This window comes from Quercus lobata, chromosome 1, assembly GCF_001633185.2.
Source record: "Quercus lobata isolate SW786 chromosome 1, ValleyOak3.0 Primary Assembly, whole genome shotgun sequence".
Lineage (NCBI taxonomy): Eukaryota > Viridiplantae > Streptophyta > Magnoliopsida > Fagales > Fagaceae > Quercus > Quercus lobata.
The window spans coordinates 25,846,658-25,869,897 of NC_044904.1; the positions used below are offsets into that span (position 1 = coordinate 25,846,658).

The 23,240-nt window shown below is 35.3% G+C and overlaps 2 protein-coding genes across 2 annotated transcripts; one reads left to right on the forward strand and one right to left on the reverse strand.

The window, feature by feature from the left end:
• Nucleotides 1–6,720: 6,720 nt before the first annotated feature.
• LOC115951567 lies at nt 6,721–7,737 on the reverse strand. The gene has a single exon (XM_031068747.1). The coding sequence runs from the start codon at nt 7,735–7,737 to the stop codon at nt 6,721–6,723; it is 1,017 nt and encodes a 338-aa protein (XP_030924607.1).
• A 1,780-nt stretch (nt 7,738–9,517) lies between these two features.
• Nucleotides 9,518–16,552, forward strand: LOC115984925 (U2 small nuclear ribonucleoprotein B'' 2-like). Its single transcript, XM_031107911.1, has 5 exons — nt 9,518–9,680; nt 13,582–13,754; nt 14,912–14,996; nt 15,588–15,667; nt 16,009–16,552. The coding sequence occupies exons 1-5, from the start codon at nt 9,608–9,610 to the stop codon at nt 16,285–16,287; spliced, it is 690 nt and encodes a 229-aa protein (XP_030963771.1). The 5' UTR covers nt 9,518–9,607; the 3' UTR covers nt 16,288–16,552.
• The last annotated feature ends 6,688 nt before the right edge of the window (nt 16,553–23,240 follow it).

Below are 23,240 nucleotides of genomic sequence, written 5' to 3' on the forward strand. Positions count from 1 at the left end.
TCATTACACATTAAGACACTACTTCTTCTTTTCTTTTCTTTTTTGAGAAACTTATTAAGACACTACTTAATCTACAAAATTAGCACTAAAAAAAAATCCACAAAATTATAATTAAGCTTAAAGATTTGGATCTAATTATGCTATCTTAATATTTTAAGTTCTTTATTTTTCTTCCATTTGAGAATTTCACTCAAAATGTATACCCAATCCATTTTTACTCTCTCTTTTGGTGAAATTTCTTATCAGTTTTGGTAATTCCAGTACCCATTCTCCATCATGGTTTTGGTGTATCGGACAAGGAAGTCAATACCGTACCAAAGCTTGTACCGATTTGGCCACTGGTACGATATATTTTGGATATCGATCAATACCGGTGTACCATTTCGGGTTTACCGCTATTTTATATATTTAATATATGTATATATACACACACACCCACACAAAAACATCCACACAAACAAATCAACACAGAGATACACAAACACGCCTAGTGTTTTGTAATTGAGCAAAATTTTGTCATATATTATTTAATAATACTAAAATTATTTATAAGAAAATTATTATTGCACACACAGTGTTACACATAACCATACACTAACTATCATTATTCTATTTACAAATAAAGCCAAACAATTAAAGTGAGTTTGTAGTTATCTCAATGCTTCATTATAATAATTACACATGTTACTATTATTAAATATAATTTAACATAAACAAGCATATAAGTATTATAATAAACAAATACATTGATATCAAAACTAAGAATAATATAAAATAGTAAAACATTAAAAGTGAAGTATAATAAAATATAAAATAAAATGTATTCTCAAAATAATAAAATAATACTACATGTGAGCTGTAAACCACAAAATATTTACTCAGCTGTCAAAGACTCAAAAGTCTCAATAGACTTAGTTATACGAAAATAGTTCTTAGTTGACTCGCTTATTTTTACATTTCAAATATAAACACACACAAAGGGGTATGCCATTGCACGCAGCACACTGATGAACAAAGAAATCGAGATATAGGGATGTTGAGAGAGGGGGAAGACAGACCGAGAACGAGAAGAGGTTTCCCAGCGGGCTAGCGTTAGCTCCGGCTCCGGCCAAGTGTAGCACCTTTGGGTAAGTTCTGAAAATTCGTGAGAATTTTTCTTTGGGATTTCTCTATCTTTACCCGGTATCCATTTACCAACCAAAATAGCCAAATTTCGCCCGTATGGCCAGTATTTTTTCCGGTACGAAACAAGGGGGGTATTTGTACCAGTGCACTAGCCGGTACGATATATACTGGCCGTATCGGCCGATACGGTACGGAATTGACTTCCTTAGTATCGGATGATAATTCTAGGCCTTTTCACTCCCAAAAAAAAAATTGATACCCATTCACATCAGATTTACTAGTTTTTTTTTTTTTGGCATGATTTGATCAAACGAAGAGAATGTTCTGGTAACAATCTATTCCCTAATATATATTATATATAGTCTAAAAAAAAGAGTACTTGCAAAGCATATATGTTTATAAAAAATAAAAATAAAAATAAAAAAGCGTTTGTGAGCGTTAAATTCTTCGCTTTCTTTTGTCCCCCATAGCTAAATTAATGGATTCTGAGACAATTTACATGCGTATATAGGTGGCTTTTCCACTTAGGGCTCTTTTCGACTTTTGCTGATATATATAAATATATATATATATATATATATATTTTTTTTTGGGGGGTTAAAAGGAGACATATTAAAACAAACTAGGGAGCCAAAATGGCAAGGTTCGCGGCTGAGAGCCTACAATAGTTAACCACATTTACATCTGAACACAACAACTCCTTAACAAAGGGTGGGGCAGAATCAAAAACACAAAAAGCTCCCTCCATCGTGCATCCATTCTTTGTAAGAGCATCAACGCAATAGTTTGCTTCCCGAAACACATGGTTCACCCTAGCAAGAGTGATTCTATTTAGCAGCAATTCCACAACAACTTTCGCATCTAGTTCAAATATAAAATAAATAAATAAATAAAAAACTATAAAAAAAAATCTTTTGAAAATATGTCAAGGACTAAGAAATTTGTTGATAGATATGTTGCCTCATCAGTATACAACGAGCAAAACTATAAAAAAAAAATATGTCAAGGACTAAGAAATTAAAATATGTCCAAGTGGAGATAATCTTTTGAAAACACATTATGTTTGTTTCAATAGAAAATCTTATATAAAGATATTTTTCTTTATTTTTTAGTGTATGGTAACATTAAAAAAAATGAGTCAAAGGAAAATTATCTTTGGTCAATATAAAAAATATGACTTATTTTTAAAGATTTTTTTCCACTATAATTTTTTGGAAAACAACTCTGTAAGGAAAATTAAGAAATTGTTTTTCAACTTATTAAAGGTTATAACCTTAAATTGTTTGATAGTAATTACTATCAAACATAAGAAAATAAGATAGTTTTATAAAAAATACTTTTTGAAAAATGACTCATTTTCTAGAAAATATTATTGTTAAAACAAATAAATTATTAAAATTATGAAATCGTATTTTCAAAACACACAAGACTTTGATTCAATGAATGCTTATCTCATTTGTGTGATTATACATGTTCAAATGTGACGTGTATGCTCAAGTACTTGATGATCAAACCCAAAAAGATTTTTGAGTGTTTTATTTGTTTTTTAAAGTGATTTTATACTTTCGTGCTTTTAGTTTTTGTTCAAAATGCAATTTTGTGTTTTTCATCAAAAACTGGTTCAGAGGCTGTTTCGCGAGAAGCTCGCGACTTAGAGCTTCCCGCAAAAGGTGCTTAAGGGAAATCAAAAGTTATATTTTTCATACAGAAACTCTCGCTACTGCCTCGCGAGTATTTCGCGACTAACCTCTTCTCACGAAATGGTGTTTAGGCAAAAACTAAATTTTTCTCAAAATCACACAGAAACTTTCGCGACTATCTCGCGCCTAATTCGCAACTAACAGCTTCTCGCGAAAGCATTTGTGCTTCAGTGGCTCTTCTCATGACTTCCTCGCGACTATTTCGCTACTGTCCAACCCGTGAAAAACGCGTGTTTTCAGTTTTTATGTAGCAAATGTGACAGTTTTTCAAAATTTTTTCACTTCCCTCGCACAAGTCTCTCGAACCCCTTTCAATCCAAATCACTATTTCATTCAAACCCCATCATTTTCAAGCAAAATCTCTGCAAAATCTTTTCAAGATGGCTCCTACTAAGCATGCAGCCACCAAGAAATCATCCAAACATGCACGCACTGATTTCGACAACTTCAGGTCAGTAGAAGCAGATATGAAATACAATAATTGCTACAAGGGCGCAACCATTATCATGGAAAGGGTAGTGCAATTAGAATCACTTGAGGGCACTTTCATCCCTGAGGTGTTCAAAGAAAGAACTTGGACCAAATTGTTGAACCCGGTTGGGGTTGTGTATTCAAAGATTATCAAGGAGTTTTTCTCCAATGCTGTTGTTGACGGGGATCGTATTGAGTGCTGGGTGAGGCACAAAGAATTTGTGATTACAAGGGAAATCATCCAAGATTTTTTAGAGGTTCGTCCTCCCTCACAGCCGATTACAGTGCAATATGAGGATAGATTGGGGTCTACTGATGAGATGATACGAACACTTGGTGGCACACCGAAAAAGTCATCCATGAACACAATACCATTCTCACCAGAGATGAGGGCTTTGGCATATGTAATGATTCACAACTTGTATCCGGTCACCAACCTCACTACACTGTTAGCTCCAAGGACAAGATTTATGTATGATCTCTTTACCCATAAAGAGATAGATATTTGTGGGCATATCATCCATGTATTGAAAAAGAGCATTGAGAAGCAGAATTCAAGGACTGTAATGCCTTTTTCCCTCATTGATTATGGGATTGATTATTAAGGCAAAATTGAAACTCCCGAGTGGTCTGACAGTAGTCCAAAGGGATTATCCTATTGGTGCACACACAATAAATAGGAGCACAGCCCACATCAAGGGCTCTAAAACAGGTGTGCATACGATACCATGGGATTGAGTTGAGGACGAGGGTGGTGATACTGAGGAGGAGATTGATAGATTTACTTTTGCTCTAGAGTCCTCAGCACAGCCATCCTCTTCTACACCAACATGAGGACCAGACAGACTCGATCGCCTCCTGAATAGAATGGATCAGATGTTTACCATGTTAGACTCTCATGTGCAGCACACAGCGACCCAATTTGCGTATGTCCAGGGACAGATCACTGCACTATCTTCTCAGATTGAGGATTTGTCCATGGTGCGGGGATCGGATTCAGAGTCAGATCAGTTCTAGCCCTTTGGCCATTCCGGTCAAAAAGGGGGAGAAAATTTTGAGGGGGAGCTGAGGAAGAGCTTGCACAGTGTTAGGGGGAGCATAGGTTCAGACTTAGAAACATTGGTTTATTGGTTATTGGTTTATTTGGGGTTTTTTTTTTTTTTTTTTTTTTTTGGCTTCTTTAACTACTGGTTTATGTTTATACTTGAATTGTTTTGTTTTAAAACCTCAGCACATTTTATTTTAGATAATTTTAGTGTTTATTCAGTATATTGTGTTTGTGACTTTCTCAATGCTTGTGTAGCATTTTCTGTGTACTTCTAGATATTGCTAATATGTCTTGAGTACTTCACACTTGTGCCCTTAGTAGGATTGTTCCTAGATGTATATACTTAGTGTATTTTGCATTGGTTGTGTGATTGGACATGCAAGTAATCATAAGTAATTGCTTCATTGTACATGTTCGGATGAACATTTACTTGTTATATGTTCATTGGAGTCATTCTTTAATGACTGCCCTTATTGGATCAAGTGTTTGTTTGCATGATATCTATTGTTTACATGCTTGATCACACTATGTTTGCTCTTGTTCATACCTTGTGTTCAACTTGTCATAAGATTAATGAAAGTTTTGTTTATGTGCGAGTGTTTCAAGTTACAGGTATAAACTGCAAGTGCTTCATAGTTTCTAGATTAGGTGTGAGTGAGTTTTGTCATTGTTCCCAAACTCACGTTTAAGTCTAGAGTTTGTTGTTAGGGGTTTTGTCACGGAATAGCCAAAGGGAGAGATTGTAAAGTTGTGATTTACAAATTTGTATTTTGTTGGCTTTTATTCCATGCCAAATTTGATTGTAATTTTATTCAATCTTTTATACCCTGTATTTGTTGTGGGAATTTATTGTAAGGGTTGTGTGATAGTGAGAGAGAGTGTGAAGACTCAAGTTATTGAAGGCTGAAGAGTTTTCGCGAGTATATCGCGACTAAGCATCCTGCAAAAGAAAGCATGTGTCTTGCACATGACTGGAATGTCAAAAGTCAGGCCAGATGGAGACAGCTATGTCTCGCGAGTATCTCGCAGGTAAGGCCTTCCCGCGAAACACCCGCAAGACATTCTGCTCTGCCAGCCTATCCAGTCTGATACACACTTTCTGTGCCTACACTATTGTGCGCGTCGAAAATGAGACTATTGGGCTTAGCCTCACTTGGACTCACAACTTATTTATAAGGTGGGCTTTAGGATTTCCTACTTTAGGTCGTTCTCGACACAGAGACTCAAAGTAATATCCTCTCTCCCTCCCTGAATGACTGTTTTTTCTCTCTTTTTTCTGAACCCCCTTTTCTCCCCCAGCTTCTCCTATTTATAGCTCTGAGTTAGTGGAGAGATCATGATTACTGTCATTGTTAGTGCAAATGAAGGTCCAATATTATCTGTTGTAAGTGGATGTTTAGGTGAGAGTGGAATGCAGCGATTATGGCTTTGGAACTTGGTTCCAACTCAGGTTAATATGCTCGGTAGTGATGTTTCCTGAACTGCCGAGCATCCTATGGTACATCCGGACAAGGTTTCATTGTTTGTTCGGGAAATTTATGCCGAGCATCGATTAGGGGTCAAGGCTCAAAACTCGTAGTTCGTGAAGGTAGTTTCAAGCATAATTTAAAGTAATGGGGCCGTGCCATTGGGCTTGAACCCAGGGCCCAATTGGGTCTTAGGACCTCGGTGCCGTACAACTATTTATACCCACATTACCCACAAATGTAATAGAGAGTTTCAGAGAGAAAACCTTAGCAAAAACACTTGAGAGTTAGAAATTGTTCATCCAACAATTCTCTACACATTTATTTGTGGAATTTCCTCATCTCCTACCTCTCCATTTCCATACCATTAAGAGGTCAAAAGCTCAAACACTTACCACACCTTTTGAGAGTGTCCAGTGAGGTTTTGGTGCTACTGGGAAACATTGGAAGAAGCCAATGATGGCAGATGCAACATGGAGCTTGTTGCGGGATCCGGAGAGTTAGACAAGACACGGTTCCAAGAAGCCTTATTGGAGTAGGAGCTTGGAGGGCTTAGATACAGAGGGTAGATTAAGCTTGGAGGGTCTTTTGCTTACCCTTGTGTCCCAACTGATTGTCTAGTGAATCGATTACCGCTTGGAGGGCGGCGGAGAGGTTTTTCGCCGAGTTCTTTGGTTTCCTCTTCGATAACACGTCTCGGTGTTATCTGTGTTTGCATCTCTCTTTCCTACTCTTGTTTGTTTCATTTTACTGCTGTGTTGCTTTAAATATGAATTAGAGTAGCTCTTTTGCTTGTTTGCTTGCGTTTACACTATTCTGCACTTAGTATTAAGTTAGTGTAAAATCAACCTAGCCGTAATTTGAATTAGGGGTCTAAATAAACTCTTGTGTTTTCACACATTTTAAGCTTTCAACCTTTCTGGCTGTATTTGCTAGAATCTCCCATTTTCACATATTGTTGTAGTTTTCCTTTCCATATAAGTTCTTCAATCTGCTCCTTCAGATCTCTGCAATCCTCTGTGTAATGCCCATAGTCTTTGTGAAAACGACAGTATTTCCTTTTGTCGCACAAACTAGGCGATGAATGGAGTGGCCTTGGCCATTTAAGAGATGGTTCGTCTCTTATTTTTGTCAGAATCTGGTCAACAGGCATCACTAACGGTGTGAACTTCATTGGATGAGGGTTCTTGTCCTCCCTCCATCTATTTCCTTCGTCATTCCATCGATCAATTCGATCTCTTTTTTGCCTTCTCACATCGTCTTCCTTCTCCTTCTTCTTTTCCTTGCTTTTTTCTACTCCATCAATGGCTGCCAGAGCTTTTTCAGCGTTCATATACTTCTGTGCTTTCAATAATGCCTCAGCCATCGTCTTAGGGGGATTTTTGGCCAAGGAAGCCACGAAATCTTTGGACTTCAACCCTGCCTTGAAGGTCGTGAGTTGTACCTTATCGTCGGCCTCGTCTACTTCCAGCATTCCTCGGGTGAAGCGTATTACATAAGACCTCAATGGTTCCTTCTCTCCTTGTTTGATGGTGAGCAAATGGTCGGCAGCCCTTTTTGGATGTTGCCCGCCGACAAAATGACGGACAAAGGAATTGCTTAGCTGCTCGAAGTTATCAATGGATGACGTTGGCAACTTGTTGAACCACTCCTTGGCTGCTCCTTTGAGGGTAGTGGGAAAGAAGTGGCACAAAATCTCGTCAGGGGGTTGTTGAAGACCCAGAGTCGTCTTGAAGGTATTCAAGTGATCCAGTGGGTCTTTCAGCCCGTCGAAGGGCTCTAGTTGTGGTAGACGGAACTTGGAGGGCACCAGGCACTCCTGGATGCCCACGGTGAAAGGTGAATCTGTCTTCTTGACTATCCTTTCCAAGCTTTGGTCCGTCTTCCCTTTGATGGTGTTTCTCAACTCGTCCATCTCTTTTCTCATTTCCCTGAAGAGATTTGAGCTCGCCTCTTCAAGAGTGCTAGTTCATCTCTTGTTACTGTCTTCATCGTCATCCCTGTTGACATCTGTACGGTTATCTTCCTGCTACAACCGCTGCCTCATCTCCTGGTTTTGCCTGGTAAGTTCCTCCACAGTGGTTGCGAGTGACTGAATTTGTAGAGCCAACGTGGCAGGATCTAGGTTAGTGTTGGATTCCATTTGGACTTGTGAGTTAATTGGAACAAATCACACGTTGATTAGTACTCGTTCCCACAGACGGTGCCAAACTGATGATGCCTGAATTGTCAGTCAAGTTTAATCGTCCTGATTGGAGTTGTCCTCAGCCAACCCGACCCTGAAGAATGAATGGAAAAAAGAAGAAATGTGGGTCACCGGTGTGGTGCCTGCCACAAAGTCTCCGATGCTAAAGTCAGAAAAATTGGCCAAAGAAATGTTAAGAAAATCAATATTCAAGAGCTAGAGAATTACTTTGTATATGTCCCTCCCTTTTGGATTTCATAGTTATATATATATACATGCACATAGGTGTCTTCTTCTAGCCGTTGGTGAAGCCTTGATGGTGACTTTATTCTCCCCTGGTAACGCCTCTGTAGGGTGTTAATGGTGAGTTATCCTCCCAACGGTATAGAACCTGATCAATGCTTTGTAACGGTTCATTGATGAGTGAAGATGGATTTGTCCGTCCTTGTTTGTCGACCATTACTGCCAGGGTGGATCTGGAAATCTTCCTTGTCCTTGCTCGTGGTAATGGACGACGATGATATGACCGGGTCTATCAGAAGCTACTGCTGATAGTGGTGGTAATGGTCTTGAGTCGACCATGGTGTCTGATCTGTGGGTTTGGAGAGAGAAGTTGCAAAGAAAAGCTTCAGTTTGAGCTTTGAAACCATGTTGGTATTGTCGTCCATGGGTTCCTTGCCAGTATCGTCGTCCATTGGTCTCCCACCCGTAACACCAATCGTGGGTTTGCCGCCAGTATTGGTTTTTTTTTCCTCTCTCTCTCTCACTCCCTCTCAATCGGTTTGGATAGTTTGCTTTGTTTAAATGAAATGCATGTGAGTTCTGTTAGTCACTTAACTGACATTCTAATCGATGATTCTATTTGGTAGGTGTGTGTAGTTCAAGGAGCAAATTAGCTAGAATAAAAGTTTAGGGAGTGTAATGGCTACTGCCTCACTGCCTCAAAGATTAAGGGGTCTCTTAGCATTTTTCCCAAATATGTTTAACTAAGACTAATTTAATCATCACTTATGTAATACTATTTAACAAGGCTAACTAAATAGACCAAATTAAAATATGTTCATAATATACACATTCAAAAAAATTTAATTCAAAAGTGTTATTCCATTACATATAAACCAAAATAATAATTTCTTTCTCAATCATGTTTATCATCTTTACTAATCAACTCTATCTAAATCAATTTTATCATCACATTCATCACCTCGGAAAATGATTTTTTCATAATTTACTATCTCTTCTTGTCCTTATATTTTAATAATTTATTTATTTATTCTTTTGTTTAGCATTCTAAATTCTTAGATTTATAACAATAATAGCAAAAAAAAAAAAAACATAATAATTATTTAATTATTTAATACCTTATTCACAGAAAGGAAAATTGCAAATGGGAGGTGGAGGCGATTCTTGGGAGAAAAATAAAATGGGGCCAGCGGCCCAGGCCCATTATTACTTTAATATAGCTGAAGGTTCCAGGGCCAGTTGGTCCTACACGTTGGAGCCCAATCAGACTCGGATTATTTCCTAGGGCTCAGTCCAGTTCGAATTACTCTCTCTCTCTCTCTCTCTGTCACATTGCACACGGATTCTCTCTCTCTCTCTCTGAGCGACCATGCTTTCTGGGGACATTCCTCCTAGTCAGACTATATACATTAAGAATCTGAACGAAAAGGTCAAGAAAGAAGGTAACCCTTTAAACTCTCTTTCGCTTCTTCTGCTAAACCCTTTGTTTGGTTCCCGAGAAACCTATATAATAGGTAATTGTTACAAAAACGTAATATGAAAATGTAACATTTAACTTAACTGAACCGAATTTTAGTTTCTGATAGGTTTTTTGAGTGGAGTTGTTCAACTTCAGTTTAGTTTATTTAATTTTCCTGCACTTTCGAGGGAAGCAAACAGAGGATTAGTTGCTTCAGTAGTAGAAATTAATTATGATTTGATTTATAAATGAAGTTAAACTTATAGAATATGTTGATGGTGGAGACTTAAATATCTATGTGAGAGTGATCATGGGGGACTAGGGAGTAGTTGAGAGTCGTAGAATTACTGTGAATCTTTTGGTGAGGAATACTGTGGCAATATTCATATCTAAGGGCAAACTTAAGTACAATATCTTAGGCACGGTACATTAGCTTTTATCGTTTTTGAGGACAATTAAATTCGATGCAGCCATGTGTTTGAATTTAATTGGGAAACCTAATGTACTGCATCTGAGGTAGTGTAACTAAGTTTTGTACCATATCTATTTCAAGATTACTATTTTCTTTATTGTTGAGTTACGTGCCCACCCTATGGGTCTTGAGCCCTCAACCTCACCATCCACCTTGCTCTTGCCAGGGGAGGAGTTTCCATTTGAGTTAGAGCTCATTGGCATATCTAATTCAAGGTTGCTATTCTTTTTTCTTTTTTCTTTTTAATAAGCCCTTGTTTGAATATGCATGACTTGTGAAAATTTGTATGGTTAGTGAGAAGAATTTAAGGGAAGAAGAAATTTGGTTTGCATTAATGCAAACGTATAAGAAAACGAGAAAAATAATAGTCATTGAAGATTAAGATAAGTTAAAATGAACCCCCCAAATAATAGTGCATTGGACATGTAGTGGAAAATCAGTGACTGCTGTCCATTTCATTAATGGTGTATGTGATTAGTTAAAAAAAAAAAAATTGTGTGAAGTAGCTGGTGCTAGTGGATTTATGGGCAGATATACTTCATGCTTAGAACCACATACATAGAATTTGATGGTTTGATTTGGCTATTGGACTAAGGGCAATGCTGAAATAGGTGAACCATGAGTTTTAGGTTTTATGATTTGAAATTGGAATATGCTTGATTCTTTTCCTTTTTTGGGAGAGGGGGGGGGGTGTTTGAACGGAAAATATGAAGAAGGGCTCAATTAGTAGAGAGGTGTTAATGTAACCGATTGTGCCAAAAATAAAATAGAGTAGAGTCCCATGTGGTCTTTCCGTTATTACTGCTTTAACTTTTGGATTAAGATATCAACTTTAGGCCAAATAGCACTTCCCTCCCTAGTGGATGGGCATGTCTAGAGCTCAAATTTCCTCAATAGCTTTACGTAGCAAGCAACATTAACAACAAAAAATTCTTAGTCCCAAAACTGCTTTACATAGCAAACAATATTAACAACAACAAAGCCCTGAGTCCCAAAACTTTAGGGTTGAATATGGATCCTCAATAGACTAATCAGGGTCAATCACATGTATTGTTATCCATCTTTGTGCCATATCTAAAATCACACTCTATTATTACTTCATTAATTATTATGTCCTTTTCTACCTAAAATACAAGAAAAAAATGCATTAAGATATCTGAAAAATTCAACTTTGCATTTAGGATCCCTTTTTCACAAGTAAATTTTTTTTAATAGAAGCATTTTTAAAGAAAATATATATTTATATATATATATATCTATACTACTATTTAAGGGGTTTACCCTGTTTGGACTGGATTTTTTTTTGTTCCAAAATACCCCTACACCCTTAGGTTTAAGTAGAGACAAAACTAAAGGATAGTCTGGTAAAAATACATGTCTAACTTGCACTAAAACATTGTCTACAAAATAGGAACACTTTTCCACTAACCCACTTCTTTAAAGTAACTATACGTTTATTTATTAATTTATTTTTTAAATAGAAAAATAAGTTAAACAATCCACGTTGCTGCTGTTTTTTTCCTTAAAAAAAACACCCCATGTTTATTAAAAAAAAAAAAAACTAATAGTTATCAATAAATAAATAAAATAGATATATATATATATATATTTTTTTTTTATAAGTAGATACATCTTTAACTCCGACTAAAATATTGCCTACAAAACAATACCACTCTCCTGATGGTTTTCAAATTGCTCTTCTATTTTTTTTTTTTTTTTTTAAAGGTTAATAATTTGCATTCATTATAATTTAAAATTACTACATTTTTCAATCACAGAAATACCTAGAGGTGTGATGAGTGTTCTGCGTTTTGGATAAAATAATTTACTCATCACACCCTTAGGTTTGAAAAATGTAGTAATCCCAAATTATAATGGATTCAAATTATAAACTTTTACAAAAAAAATAGAAGAGTTTCTGATCACATGCGTGCTTAGAGGTTAGTGTATATATATATTTTTTTGTTGCTTGGCTTCAACCAAATTATTACCAATGTAATCATAAAAAGCCAATTTATTCTAGAATTTTAGACCAAGCCTCTGATAAACTTTTTGTAGTCAATCTTATTTCCTATAGGAACAATTGACAATTGAATGCAATTTTTTTTAATTATTTTCGAATCCGTGATGTAATAGAGCACTATATGTTTCAACTTTCAAGTACGAAAAGATCTTGATAGAGATAAAAGTAAACTAATTAATTTAAAGTTTTTTCTTTGGCCCAATCATCTATTAGATTTGATTATTTTATGAGTTTTATGGATCTATTTGACAAAGACCAACAAATATTTGAGAGGCAATAATGGTGGTGGGGGTAATAAGAGCAATGGGAGATTGATGAAGACATGGAAGACTAATTCATTGTTACTTCACAAATTTGTCTGTTTCAAAATTTATCTTATGGGGCACACACGTGTCACATGACCAATTGAAGTAAGATTCCTCTGGTTTTAAAAGGACAACAAATTAGAAGTTTAGGGCTCAAACAATTTTAATTTGGGCTTTTATTTTATTATTTAAGGGTAATTTTATATTCAAGAGAAAAACTCTACTTTCTGCGACCCCTATGAATTATGGCTCTTTTTGAATTTTGTTGAGTTTAGAATTTCTAGGAGATTTTAAGCTAGGAAGCAAGGATATGGAAAAAGGGGTTGCATGTCCATGTGCCTTGGAACACGCACACACCTTGGAAATGACTGCATACATGTCAACTTTAATTCCTGAAAACAACCACAATTACTCATAAACAAATTTCCTAAATCTGTCCTATTTTACAGATGGTTGGGGGAAGGGGGGGGGGGGGGTGGTGTGCGTGTATGAGAGAGCTGGAGGGTGGTAGCTGAGGGAGTGGGGAGTGTTGATGGTGGCAGTGCAAAGTGGGGGAGGGCGAGGGTGTTGGTCAGGAGAGGTAGAAAGGGGGCACTGGCTTAGTTTTGAAATGGTTACTTTTCCCAAAATGTAAATCATTTTCCACGATTTTGGTGTAATTTCTGTTGACAATGAAAACTCTTATTGTTAACTAGTAATTTTTTATTATACAGGGGGGGGTGGTGTGCGTGTATGAGAGAGCTGGAGGGTGGTAGCTGAGGGAGTGGGGAGTGTTGATGGTGGCAGTGCAAAGTGGGGGAGGGCGAGGGTGTTGGTCAGGAGAGGTAGAAAGGGGGCACTGGCTTAGTTTTGAAATGGTTACTTTTCCCAAAATGTAAATCATTTTCCACGATTTTGGTGTAATTTCTGTTGACAATGAAAACTCTTATTGTTAACTAGTAATTTTTTATTATACAGAACATAAGAAAAATTGAAAAACAGCTTCCGGAAAATAGTTTACATAAAAACAAATGGAGGCTGAGTGATTACATTTTCATTATATTATCTTCATATTGTATTAATTCAGCTTTTCCTCCTTTTATAGAATTGAAGAGATCCCTTTATGCCTTATTCTCACAATATGGAAGGATTTTGGATGTTGTTGCCTTGAAGACACCCAAGCTTCGAGGCCAAGCATGGGTTGTGTTTACAGAAATAACAGCTGCCAGTAATGCAGTGCGGCAAATGCAGAACTTTCCATTTTATGATAAGCCTATGGTGGGTCTCAAGAAGCTAATTGGTACTTTGTCGCATATTGCATGCACATGCTTGTGCATGATCTGTTTATTTGGTTTAAAATTTTAATTTTTAGAACCAGGTCCAACTTTCTTCTCTATATCATATTGTTACATTAGATCTTGGATTCTGTTTGCACACAGGGTTGTTTGTGGTCCCATATGTTTTTGCACTTCTTTTTTCTGGTTTTACAGATCTTTGATTCTGTACAGATTGCATCTCTTATAAGCTTAAGAGAAGTAAGTTTGCTCATATGTGAAGTTCTCATGTAATCATTCTACTGCTGGTGGAATAAAATAATGCATCAAGATAAAATGTTTCAGTTCATCCTTTTCCCAAATTGCTTTGGTTTGTGTCAAGTTTTGACATACTATTGTATAGAATGAATTTGTCTAGCTTTTTATGCTTTGGAAATATTTGCTAGAAAATATACATCTGAATGCTAAAAGGCATTTGAACCTTCATAATGCATATTTAATCATTGTACTTATCAAAAACAATTATGCATATTTAATCATTGTAATTTTATAGTTTAATTGTGGATGTACCCCTGCTACATGCCTCTATATCTTCATAAAATTTTTTACTTTTCCAAAAAAATAATAACTATCATAATACATATTTAGGCACCTACCTCATATGCAGAAGTATAGAACAGTTTTATCCAATGGAACTGTTGTAACTATGAGATTAACATCTCATTTCTACCTTTGAGCCAGCTGTAAACTGTCTTAACTCTGTTGAAGTGTGTTTAATCTGCCAATTGAAACTTATAGAGACCCCATGTGACCACTTATGTATTTTGAACTACAATACTGTGACTTGTTGGATATGATTTATTTTTTTCCTTAATATTAACAAACTAACTGGTGGTAACTATGTACCTTGAAATTGGTCGAATATTTTGTCCAATACAATGGAGTATCTTTTTTCTCCCTATTCAATGAAGAAAATTGAATGGTTTCTTGAAGACTTATTCATAGAAGCTCCAAATGATGGCTTTGATTTAAGTTCTGCAAGGAGTTGATCTGTTGTATTTTATCCTTTCTTTAAAATAGAACTGCTTGCAGTATTCTCATTTATTTAGATTTTTACTATGTAATGTAAATTTGAATTTGTGCATAATTAATTTGGTGCAGCGAATTCAATACGCAAAAACGAAGTCAGATTGTATTGCTAAAGAAGATGGAAGCTATGACAAGAAAAAGAAGCAAGAAGAAAAAGGTGAACAAAATTCATTTGTCATTTTCTATAGTGCAAATCTTCTATACAGTTAGTATCTATGTCCAGTATAACATTTGAGGTTTTTGATAGCATATGCTATGTTGTAAATATTTATATTCATTTGAGATGCCTGAATCATTACAAGTTTAAACATTTAACCACGCTGGTTACAACAAATGAATGATGGGATTACTTTTTAAGAATGTCAAGAATGATTTTCCTAGTGGGAGATGAGGGGGTATAAGAAAGCAGAAATTTGATAACGTCACCACAACAAAAACTATCATACCAATTGTTTTCAAAGTATAAAGTTTAAACTAAATGGAAGCCTCTCCTCCCCTAAATCCCTAAATTAGGATTGCAGAGGGAGGTTACTGTTCAATCCTATATGGGTGCACAAGCGGTATTTGCCTCCAAAAATATATAATACTTGACTATTATTTGTATGTTATTATTATAAATAAAAATAAAAATAAAAGTCGGATCATAATACCACACATATATTCTATTTTCCTGATTGAATCCAGTCCCAATTCTATGTTATTTATATGTTCATCTGTGTTCTGTGCTTACCTAAACTTGCATGTCCAGCTGAAAGAAAGCGGCGTGCTGAAGAAGCACAGCAATCTACCATGCCCAATGGTGCAAGTGCTCAAAATGGGGGCTCAACGGTAAGTTTTCTCTTGTTTGCATTGTCTTCTATTACATACATGTGTTTTCCCTCTCTCTGTGGACTGACGGGCAATCAAATATCATAGTTTTCTTACATGGATGTGGGACAGTTTTTATTTGTTACACTGGTTCTGCGATCATCTTTTTAGGTTGGATCATTAACCTAAAGATATCAGGAATGTAATGGTGGATCTGAGATCCCATTTCAAAACTTTTACATATGTCTCACCTCCTATTCATGCACCATTTTTCTTTTCTTCTTTCCAGAAGAGAGTTTGAAAATGGCGTCGAATATGATTGTATCAATTTGGATTAAAGTGTGCCTTTGTGTTGTATGCAGGCCTCATTCCGCCACGGGAACTCAAGTGCACAAGAAGCAGTTGCTCCAAACAATATACTCTTCATAGAGAATTTGCCCCATGAAGCCACTAGCATGATGTTGGAGATGCTTTTCCAACAGTATCCAGGATTTAGGGAAGTCCGAATGATTGAAGCGAAGCCAGGTATCGCCTTTGTAGAATTTGAAGACGACCAGCAGTCCTCCATGGCAATGCAGACCCTTCAGGGGTTCAAAATCACTCCTCAGAACCCCATGACCATCACTTTTGCCAAGAAGTAAAGCAATATTTCTCTCACAGCAAGTGTTGTTTATTAATATTGCCTTCGTATTGTGGGGGATATGTAGTTGTTGAAGAGTCTTATGCATACTTCAGTCATGTTAGGTCTTCAAGGAACCAAGTGCGGATACTGAATTTTGTTAGTTCTGATTTAGATGAAAGTAAGAAAATGTCAGATGCAATGAGAAAATTAAACTACAATGTAGAATATGTATGATACTGATGCCGTAACCTTTGTGTTATCTATTTTTGCTTTGATGAGCTTAATTGGTCCAGTGCAATTTTTTTCCTCATGCCACTTATAATATCAGGTCAGGCTAGGCTTGGACGCTTGGTACACTTTGTACCCTGTGCTTCAAACACCGGTTTTTTTCCCTAGAACCATTACAGGTCTATAACTCTATATTTCCAGGTTTGTGTTAGCAAACTTCCACATTCTCCTTGTGTTGTCATGCATTTAAATATTAATCTCTCAAATCTAGTTTTGACGTCACAAGGTGAGCGATTCAACCTTTTGATTGGAATGTTTAGAGCCCGTTTGGATTGCTAGTTTTGATAACTCAATTCTCTGTTTCCATAACTTATAACTCAAAAATGGTGGGACCCATAGTAAAAAGTTTGTTTGGCAAACAATAACTCTGTTTCCATCACTCAATTCTCTGATTTTTGAGTTATGAGTTATGAAAACTGAAAACAACTTTTGACTGTTTTCAGTTTCCATAACTTATAACTTAATGACAATATTGTAATTAAACACACAAAGGGGACCCACAGTCGCAACTTTTGACCACCTTTTGACTTCTTTTTTTTTTTTTTTTTGGGTTGGCGTTGGCTGTTTGTTCTTTTTTTTCTGGGTTGGCTTTGGCTGTTCGTTCTTTTTTTTTTTTTTCTTTTCCTGGGTTGGCTGTTTGATTTTTTTTTTTTTACCACTGGATTCAGTGAGTTTGGGTACTGGAAAAAAAAAATGCATCGGTGATAGGTATGGGGCCCACAAATAGTGTGAAAAATATTAAGTGATGGTGCCAAACAAACATGGTATTTTAAGTGATGAGTGATAAAAATTGAGTGACCAAAAAAATGAATCCAAACAGCCCTTTATTGTTTCGTGCTTAACTTCTTGTTTATTTTTTAAAACCACTTTCGTTCTATGCTTTGGATACCCAGACACAATTGACAATACACGCTTAAGAATCAGCGTTGGAAGTAGTTAAAAATATTGGCGAGCTAGCGCATCTCCATCATCCCACACAAATATACTACATTAAATTCTTATTCTTTTAATATTCCATGTAAATATTATCTATTTATATTCTTCTCTCTCTCCTTGTTGTCTAAAATCTAAAATAGGCTGTTGACTTGAGGGAACTCCAAGTAGTAGCACAATCAGAAAAATCGAAGTAATATGTTTGAAGTTTTTTTACCGTTACCTTTCATTGGGGTCAAAACTTATGAAGTGGAAAATTTGGGCTCTTGAGAAGGCAACAACACACAAACGAGAGGGAACAATATTCTTGCTGTATATAAAATTCATAAATGTGTATGGCTAATGGAAGCTTTAATGTTCATATGCCAACATCATTTTTATATATCGGCATGTTACTGTTTTGAATCATTAGCAAAGCATATATGTGGCAAAATTTAATTAACACTTTTAATGTTGTGATTCAAATTTTTATTTTTAACAAAATATTTGGGATTAAGCAGATAAGCAAAACTTTGGTTCAATAATTCAATGCATTGGATGAGACACAAGATAGACATGTGACCAATTTTTGACATATGTTTAAATTATGTTGAGTCCAGTGCACTAGAGCTTTAAACCCAAGCAAAAAATGAGTGAATCTGAAGATTCTAATTATGGGGGTTAACAAATCGGCACCTCATCTGTTGAATAGGGTAAACATTGAATTTTCTTTCTGTTTTAGTCGTCTGCTTGCTCCCCACACTAGTCTACCTCCTAAGCATGAAATTGGTCTAGATTAAGACCCTATCAATCCCCATTAAATGACATTTCATTCATATCTTCTTTCTCATTACTATATAAACATCCCTCTCCTCCATTTCAAAAGAGACAGAAACATCTTTTCTTCTCCTCCTCTTTAGTTCTAGTAAAGTAGAGTTAATCTTGTTATATCTTGGTCTTTTTGAGACTCAAAATATTGAGTGAGCCTCACTCTCCCTCTTCTAGTTCTTCTTTTCTACTCCACCCTTAGGACTTCCACCATGTAGGATCTTGCATGCAAGTATAATCTTTTTCCCTAGCTTGTTTTTCATTTTCCTATAATATTAATTTAAGATTTAATCATGCTAGTTGATTATTTAAATTCGTTAAATATGCTTGAATGTTGTTCATATGTGTTCTTGGTTATTTATCCAGTGTTAAAGCCAAGAATTTGTATTTGTGTGTGTGGGAGGGGAGGAGAGGGGAGGGGACATAAAATAAGATTAATAATTTTTTCCTAACCGTACTATGTGTATATGTCTATACTATAAAATAAGATTAATAATTTTTTCCTAACCATACTATATGTATATATCTATACTATGTAAAATAGTTGAATGAGATGATTAAAGACTGCTAAAAGACTTATAAGAAAAAAAAAATTATTAAGAGTCTTGTAACCAATTAACTTGCATCTCATGGTATTTCTAACTAATACATCTAAAAGTTCAAATCTTTCAATTTTTTGTTATAATTATCCAATTTGTTAAAAATAACAAACAATTACTGAATAAGTACAAAACCATATAATAATAACCATTACCTATTCAAAAAAAAAAAAACCACTCTCTTACACATATAATCGTTTATTATATTTATATATTATTAATTTAATAACAAATGAGAACATCCACACTAGATGTGGTAAATGTGCCAAATGCCAAATATTTGGCACATTTGCCACACCAAACACCAAAAGCCCTCTTTATCAGATGTTCCAAATGCTATAATTTTTGCAACATATGAACAGTGCCGTTGCATATTTGCCATTGTACGGACGAAAATGGTATAACTGATTAATATTTTTTTATTCTCTTTTCTCTCTTCTCTCTCTTCAATTTATTCTTTTCTCTTCTCTCTCACCTTTGTTCTCTTTCACCGATTCCCTCTCTCTTATAAATTGTTGATCTTGATCCATCATCGCCGATCTCTCACTGGTTGCATTTTGCATCGTCATCGCCAATCTCTCCAGGCATCGTCATCACCAATCGGAATTGACGTGGGCATCGACGTTGAGGTGAGATCGGAGTGTTCGTCACGATCGTGGGTTGCCGGTGTTAGTGGGTTTGAGTTGATCGGAGTGTTTTTTGGGTTTGAGTTGATCGGAGTGCTAGTGGGCATCAACGTTGAGTTGATCAAGATCTTGATCGTGGGTTGAGGTGAGGTGAGATCTTGATCGGAGTGTTTTTTAGGTTTGAGTTGTTGTGCTAGTGGGTGTTGTTCTGTTTTTAATGGGTTTTGTGGTAGGTTGTTGATGATGGTGGTTTTGTTTTTAGTTTTTTGTTTTGCAATGGACTGTGGCTGCCTAGGTGGTGGTGGTGACGGTGGCGGTGGTGGCAGCAGTGTTGTGGTTGTTATTTATTGTGTTAGATATATTATTTTAATGTGTAGTAAATATTATTTTAATGTATAAAATTAAATGATAAAACATCTGATAATGGGATATTATAAAATGATATGGTAAAATAATAAAGTAGATCTTTGGTGTGGTAAAATGATATTTTTTTTACAACCGATAGATGCTCTGACAAGTGGTAGAAAAGTCATACATGAAAGTGATAGTTTTTAGACTCCTTAAACAATTGATTAAACCTAGGTAATTAGTCAAGTTGTTACTTAGTCCAATTAAATAAGTCTAGGTTAATACAAAATAAAAGATCAAATCATGCAAAATAGCGGAAAATAAATAACACAAGATATGATCACTCAGGAAACCAAACCGGTAAAAACTTGGGGAGGATTTGACCTAGCTATCCTCAAGGTAAACTTGAATCTACTATCTTAAAAGAATCGAAGTTCATACAATAAGACTTACAAGCCCCCACGCTCGACTTCTTATTGCTACCAACCAATAGAACTTACTGACACGACCACGTGCAAACTCCGAATCCACGGACTCCTTCTTTCTTGGATTCCCACCAGCTACAAGCACACCCGCATGTGTATTCTTTAAACTTTAATGGCAGCAACTGAATTGATCATCAAGGTGTAGATAAATCTTCTCCTTGAAAACCCTAAACTTGTGTAAAGGAAAACTTCTCTAGATCTCACAAGAGATTTACACAAACCGTAAATATGAGCAACACTAAAACGTGGCTAGGGTTTGCTTTTTATACTTAGGACAAATAAGAAATCCTAAAAACGTTTTAAAACAAATAGGGCTAAGTTGGACGAATCTGCAGAAAAGCATTCTGCCTAAGTTTTGATCGATCGAGCCAGGCCGAAAGGCATAATACCTCCTGCTTTAACTCGATTCCAACTTTACATTAACACACAACTTTGAGCTAGCTTAAAATACTTCTAAACAAATTGTTTTGATCATGATTTGTCAACAATATACATTAAAGTTTTAAATACATAAAATCTTAAACTTTAGAACCTCACAGAAAGTATTGAGACTCTGATTGCACTTTAGCAAATACTAATGCTTTTGCTTTTGAAGACAAACCATACACGTGTAGGACATGGATCAAATTGTAATCTCAAATTTGTCAAAAGAATCTTGTCTAGACTTCAAGTCTTTAAGTTTAAACGCTGGCATAATAGCTAGGACAATCGTTTATTATATTTATATATTATTAATTTAATAACAAATGACAAGTTGTGGAAAAGTCATACATGAAAGTATTGAGATTCTAAAAAGTACTGCACTATAGCAAATAGTAATGCTTTTGCTTTTGAAGACAAACCATACACGTGTAGGACATAGACCAAATTGTAATATCAAATTTGTCAAAAGAATCTTGTCTAGACTTCTAGTCTTTAAGTTAAAACTTTGGCATAATAGCTAGGACATGAGACCGTAGGACAAAGTACTAAAGAAGATAAAATAAAAAGTAAAACAACAAACCAGATCAAGAAATCACACAAACAGAGAGAGAGAGAGAGAGAGAGAGGAGAGAATCAGAGAAAGAAAAGAGTCGAAGACTTACTGTGGTGGGTGACGTTGGGGTTTACCTATCTGCTATCTCTTCAGATGCAGATCTACTGGAGGAGTTCGATTGTGTGGTCAGTGATTTTTCTAAAATGAAAAAGAGATCTTCCTACCATCAAATCCAAAAGTGCAAAGTCCAAAGGTTATTCAATAAAAATAGAGCAAGAATAAGAATTTTATTTTTAATTTTTAAGTAGATATAATATTTTTACAACAAAACTCAATGGTAAATTATTATTAATTTTTATTTTAGTCTATTATAAACATTATCCTACCATCAAATCCAAAAGTGCAAAGTCCAAAGGTTATTCAATAAAAATAGAGCAAGAATAAGAATTTTATTTTTAATTTTTAAGTAGATATAATATTTTTACAACAAAACTCAATGGTAAATTATTATTAATTTTTATTTTAGTCTATTATAAACATTATTTTTTTTACTTACATAATATCTAAGTTTTGTTGTAAAATTATTGTAAAAATATTGTGTTTTTAGTATTTTTTTAATATAAAAATCATATTCGAAAATGGGGTGGGGGTGGGGGAGGGCAGTTCCAGTTATTTCTCAGAAAAACTTTTAATTGGTAGGAATAATTATCATATTAGTATATACAAATTAATTGTTTTGAAAAATTTTAGGGGGCCACTGTATTTATCGCATGTTCATGTATAGCACTAGATTTGATCTTAAATTAATATCCAAAATATGAAAAACATATTAATTTCATAATTCTCTCAAATCTTTAAATATAGGATATCACCATTTACACAAATTCATTAAAATTTATTTATAAATTCAAATATGATGATAAATAAATGGAATTAGGATTTATCGTATGCACACACATTTAAATTCAAGCAAGTAGCATGCCAATTTAAATTAAAGCAATAAGCATGCAATTGATATGTTGAATGATTGGATGATGTGACATGAACATTGGCCACTATAATCTAGAAGACCGGTTTAATCGAATAAGGTAAGTGCCTAACACATTTCCATCTTTTAACATAGCCTACGAGTTTAGATCAGTGGTTGGTAGATCATATACTTATCCAAGTAATTTTCAATCTCTAGATTGTAACTAGGAAACAAAACCATGTACTTTATCTTAGATTATAACTAGGACCAAAGTCGTGTAATTTCCTATGATCAATGTACATTCATTCTCAAATCTATAAAATGATGAAATTTTCAATTATGGGGTTTTTTTTTTCCAATAATTAAATAAGTGGCAACTCCATTATAAAGCTCTTTAGATATAGTCAGTCGAATTACCATTTTGAGAGGCTCCAACGTAAACCCACCCCCATTCACTTGGGTTTGGCCCAAACCAATCAATTCAAAATGGGTCAGGGTGCGGTCTCTCATAAGGTTTTTCCTTGGCTTTGTCATTGGCTAGACATCCTTGGTCAACGTTGTTCGAGGGGATGTTCTTCATCAGCGTACATCAGAGGACATGGGGTTACTTCCTAGGGTGGGCCCTTGGTCCCTTTACCAGGTCTAGGCCCTTTCTCCCAGGGGATATGAGCTAGGCCTGGTCCCTTGGATCACTTATTCCTCCCATGGCGAAATATAAAAACATCGCTAAATATTATATTGCTAAGAGTTAACAAATGTATGCACCTTAATTCTTAAAGTAGTGGTATAAACTATAAAGTTCGTCTAAAACTTATTATTAAAAAAAAAAAAAAACAAAACAAAACAAACAAACAAACAAAACAAAAACTTATTATGTAGATATAGTGGTCTTCAATTATAAAGTTGTTTATCAATTGAAAAAGATGAAATATCAAATAGG